The sequence below is a fragment of the Bos grunniens genome, chromosome 5, assembly GCF_055505025.1.
Source record: "Bos grunniens cultivar Pamir isolate PY7600 chromosome 5, Bosgru_T2T1.0, whole genome shotgun sequence".
Classification (NCBI taxonomy): domain Eukaryota; kingdom Metazoa; phylum Chordata; class Mammalia; order Artiodactyla; family Bovidae; genus Bos; species Bos grunniens.
The window spans coordinates 104,949,691-104,954,199 of NC_141169.1; the positions used below are offsets into that span (position 1 = coordinate 104,949,691).

A 4,509-nucleotide genomic window follows, 5' to 3' on the forward strand; every position below is an offset into this window, starting at 1 on the left:
CCAGAATACTGGAGTGGGTTGCCATTTCCTTCTCCAGGGTATCTTCCCGACCCAGGGATCAAACTCTGTCTTCTGCATTGCAGGCAGATTCTTTATGTTCTGAGCCACAAGGAAAGCCCGTGGAAGAGAGAGACAACCTCTAAAACCACCTTCACAGATCTCAACAAAGATCCTTCACACCTCACACCAGCAAACTCAAGTGTATCCCCGTGCCCCTCCACCCCAGCCCAAGATGCTCCCAGAAGCCCATCTCTGTGACTGTCTGCATACTTGTCTCTCTCCGGGTGTATTTCTGGGCCTCCGTCCACTACCCCTGCTCTATTTTGTCCTTTATGACAGGGACACCCACCGAAGCCTCTGACCATCCCCTCTGCCACCACAGCACACTGGACACACAGGTTTCCATGGTAACACTTCGACTTTAATACATTTTGCTAGGGAGGATGGCAGGTGAGGCAGGTATCTGGTGACTGGGATGGGAGCCAGCCGGCGTTCCTGGGCCCCGGTTCCCGCCCATCTCCCCAGAGTCTGAAGGCTCAGGAATGGAAAGAGGTGTTCCCCACCCAGGCCCCCTTCTCTGAGTCCAGCAGGCCCACTTGGGCTCACAGGGTCAGCTGGGGAAAGATGGGGTTCCCTGGGCCCCAGGATCCTCCCCAAGCTTTTGTGCTCCCTTCGCCTCCTGTCAGGGAGCAGCGTCGCCCGGCACTGAGCCCCAAAGGAAATCCAATGGCTCGGCTATCAGGGGACCCCAGGGAGAGTCGGCGGGGTGAGACCCCCAGAGGCCTGGGCCGGCGAGGAGAGGGCCCCGGCGAGGCGGCTGGAGAAGGCAGAGGTGTCTCATCGATGAAGGTGGTGATCTCCTCTCGGAAGAAGCCTGGACCCCGTGGGGGTCCCCCACCTGAGCCTAGAACCCCACCCTCCAGGAACTGGCGGAGGGTGGCCAGCCCCCCGCCTCCAGCCTCCTCCTCATCCTCCTCGTCCTCCAACCTCTGCCTTGGTCCCAGGTGTTCAGGGGGGCCCCCGAGGGCCCGGCTCTGGGCTGGGAGGACCCGGATGTCATCAGAGGAGGACCACTTGTGCAGGAAGGAGCCTGGTGCCCGAGGAGTAGAGAAGATGTTGGTCTCATCGTGGGAGAGACGGCGGGACAGAGGTACCTGGGGAGAGGAGCAAATAGACCCTGAAGCACTGCGGGGACAAAGAGGGGACCAAAGTGGGGACCCTGCAAGGTGGCTCTACTCCCTAAACTTTTGCAAAACATCCTCTGAGGGGCAACCTGGTTCAGAGTGGTCTGACTGATGGGGAACCACCCTAACCAGGCCTTCCTTCCACCTCCTCCCACCTCCTCGTCCATGCATTGCAGGCCAGGGCTAGGGGATGAGGGAGGGGTGTGAGGGATAACAGACTGGAGAAAAGTAGTGAGGGGATGCCCAGAACGGGACATGTACTGCTGGGTCCCGTACCTGTAAGTAGTGGACCCTCTCGAGAGGGGGAAAGAGCATGTGCCGTCCAGGTAGCAACTTTACTTGGGTGGGGTCCCTGCCCCCTGGCCCTGTGGCCCCGTTGGCATCAAAGCGAACTTTGCACACTCGGCCATCTGCATAGTCATCACAGCCCCCATCTGGAAGAGAAAAAGGGCAGAGTGGTTCGAGGCAGGGAATGCCCACCTCCCCACCCCCTTTAAGAGCTCCCACTCCCTGAGAAGCTCCCCAGAGAATCCTCCTGTTTCCATTAGTCTGTGAGCTCCAAGAAGAAGCAAGAGTGGCTAGTGTCTGTTGCGTTCAGTGCTGAATCTCTAGTGATTCATACACACAGACATGCTTACTTGAAATAGTTACCCACCCACCCCCAGGCGCTCTCCCTGAAGTTGGGAAGTCTCCGGAGGGAGGCTTAGCTTCCTCTTGGTTCCACAGCCTTCCTTTATGGCTGTGTTAGGACTCTAGACTGTTTCTCAGTCTCTCTGCCTGGTGGAGGCAGAGCTGGGTAGTGTGGGCTTCCAGGGGGAGTAGAGTGGAGGAATCAGTGGGTGGGCATGGGGAGATGCTTGGGGAGAGGGAATCAGTCCATCCAGAGGAAACCGCAGGTTCTGTCCAGCAGGGGGCACTCCAGAGCAGCCCCCTCCCCACCCCCGAGGTGAGCTGGTAGAAAAGGGCAGGAAAGAGAGCCGATTCCGAGGCAAAGCGAAAGCCCAGCCCCTCCTCTGACCGTCTTCGCCGTCTTCCTCGGACATGATAGCCACGCACTGCTCCCACACCGTGCGCACGTCGGCGCGGTAGCGCTCGCAGGACCAGATGAAGGACGGCAGCAGCAGCGTCTGTGCCATGGAGCACCACAGCACAGCGAGCACCATCCAGGGGGGAGCCGAGTCCGACTTCAGGGAAAAGAAACTCACCACCTGGCAGGAGGAAGGGGAAGGGCGCCGGGTGAGGGCCCAGAGCCGAAGTGGCTCCTCCTCGACCCCAGACCCCACATCCTAGTGCAGCTGGGGGAGGGGAGAGGTAGGAAGTCAGGAAGGGATGGCCCAGATCACATAGGATGAGCACAGAGCAAAGTTGGAGTGAAGATGGATGAACCGAGTGGGGGGAAGATCCGGAGAGTGTTCCAGAGAGAAAGCCCAGGGGTCTAGAGAGGAGGAGCAGAGGTGTGTAGGAAACTTGAAGACAAGTTGAAATTCAGGAATAAGGACTAGAAGGGGGATGCACAGGGCTTCCCAGGTGGTACTAGTGGTAAAGAACTCGCCTGCCAATGCAGGGGATGTAAAAGACATGAGTTCGATCCCTGGGTGTGGAAGATCCCCTGGAGGAGGGCATGGCAACCCACTCCAGTACTCTTGGCTGGAGAATCCCATGGACAGAGAAGCCTGGCAGGCTGCACTCCATGGGGTCGCAAAGAGTAGGACACAATTGAGCAACTGAGCACATACACCCAGGGGTGCAGAAAGCTGAGGGTTGGGTGGGGTGAGCTCTGTGGGGCTGCCACCCAGGATGCTCAGGACCCTATTGCATCCAGAGGGAATTCAGGGGTGCAGCAAGGAGCCTAACAGCTGGGTTGATAGTTCTGGGGGGCTGAATAGTGGCCCTGCAAGATAGATGATGAAGCCAGAGGACAGGGTGATGGACAGAGCACAGGTGATGGAGTTGAGTACTGGTCACTGGAGAACACGCTATGGAGCTGGGGATAGTGGGAACTAGGAGATGAGATGGACAATGGAGACGGGGGCTCACAGCGGGGCTGAGTAGATGAGAAGATGGATGATGGAGCTGCTTGTGTGGCTGATGGAGTCAGAGGTCAGGTGATCATGCTGGGGTCTGGATATCAGAGAGAGAGTGGGTTTGAGGGAGCCCCAGTCTCACCAAGATGGGTACCCCTGTGAGGGAGTCATAGAGAAAGACGATGGCGCTGACCAAGTTGGTGACCTGCAGAGATGTCTTGGCTGACTCAGAGCCATCCAGCGAGGACCGCCGCTTCCCCCGGGCATCCTCCACCACGATGGCTGGCACCTCGAAGGCTGGACGGGTACCCAAGCCCCCTGGCCCACCCCCCCTGGCCCCACCCCCACCCCCCGCTCTCCGGGCCTGCCGAGCCCTCCGGGGCCGGGCCCACAGCGTCTGGTAGAAGGTGATGGCCACACAGACCAGCCCCATGACGATGCCCCCAAGCAGCAGGAGGCTGAAGCAGACGCCAAAGCCCAGGCCGATCTTGGAGACAATGAACTGGCAGCCGCGAGCGTAGTAGCGCTCGCCATTGTTGTGCCAGCCGATGGAGGGCAGGGTGGAGAGGATGAAGCTGACCATCCAGATGCCCATGACGGCGTGCAGTGCCTGCTTCTTGGCGTTGCTGAGGCGGTAGTTGACGGGCCAACGCACCATCCACATGCGGTGGTAGGAGAGGGAGGCCACGGTAAAGCAGGTGGCCAGGGCCAGCGTGTAGTAGGTGGACACGAAGACCTTGCAGATGCTCTCGTTCCAGTCATAGTCGGAGGAGGCCTGGCGCCGCAGCTGCACCACAGCGAAGGTGGTGAGGGGCACGGCCGCCATGAGGATGTGCGTGCCCGCCAGGAAGCAGAGCAGCAGCTCTAGTGGCTTGTGCTTCTGCTGCTTGGCTGAGATGCTAAGGATGATCCAGGCGTTGGCCAGCAGCGCCAGCAGCCCGCAGGCCAGCCAGGACAGCGCGTTCGAGCGGAGGGAGGCCTCCTCTGCCCCCGCCCCGCCCCGAGCCATCCTTCCTCAGTCCCCCCACCCCCCTTGAACTCCTGGGGGTGGGGGCTGGGTCTCACCCAGGAGCCCCGCTCACACGCACCCCCATGACGCCCACAGTCCTTGCCCCAGAGTGAGGTGGGCCACCCCTAGGCCACCCCTCTTGCTCAGCATTGCATGACTGACCCAGCTGAGGTCCGGCGGGAGGGCGGGGAAGGAGAATGAGGGTCAGCAGAGGTGGTCCTCAGCCTCCATTTTGGGTGGGGCCCTTCCAGAAGTATCCTTGTCGTTAACGGGGAGACAAGCTGATAGCTCC

General features: G+C 60.1%; 1 protein-coding gene across 3 annotated transcripts; it reads right to left on the reverse strand.

Annotated features, from left to right (window-relative positions):
• Window positions 1-399: 399 nt before the first annotated feature.
• On the reverse strand, window positions 400-4,448 carry GPR162 (G protein-coupled receptor 162). 3 transcript variants are annotated; one of them, XR_015164338.1, is made up of 4 exons: window positions 3,222-4,365; window positions 2,203-2,392; window positions 1,461-1,618; window positions 400-1,154 (listed from the first exon to the last, which is right to left on the reverse strand). XR_015164338.1 is itself a non-coding variant. In XM_086402164.1 (4 exons), exons 1-4 carry the CDS (start codon window positions 4,215-4,217, stop codon window positions 603-605), a joined length of 1,716 nt encoding a protein of 571 aa, XP_086258290.1. In that variant the 5' UTR covers window positions 4,218-4,448; the 3' UTR covers window positions 400-602. The 3 variants fall into 3 exon arrangements, 2 of the variants coding, with proteins under 2 accessions (XP_086258290.1, XP_086258289.1); XM_086402164.1 differs by having other exon boundaries at window positions 3,402-4,448; XM_086402163.1 differs by having other exon boundaries at window positions 3,351-4,428.
• Between the last annotated feature and the right edge of the window lie 61 nt (window positions 4,449-4,509).

What these genes read in the sequence shown, in the direction of transcription:
- GPR162 (XM_086402163.1), bottom strand. Translation starts at nt 4,217, where the DNA reads ATGGCTCGGGGCGGGGCGGGGGCAGAGGAGGCCTCCCTCCGCTCGAAC. An exon ending in TCACAGGGGTACCCATCTTG is followed by an intron (nt 2,393 to 3,350) that starts GTGAGACTGGGG and finishes TCCTCCTGCCAG; the next exon opens with GTGGTGAGTTTCTTTTCCCT. An exon ending in AGAGGGTCCACTACTTACAG is followed by an intron (nt 1,155 to 1,460) that starts GTACGGGACCCA and finishes TCCTCTCCCCAG; the next exon opens with GTACCTCTGTCCCGCCGTCT.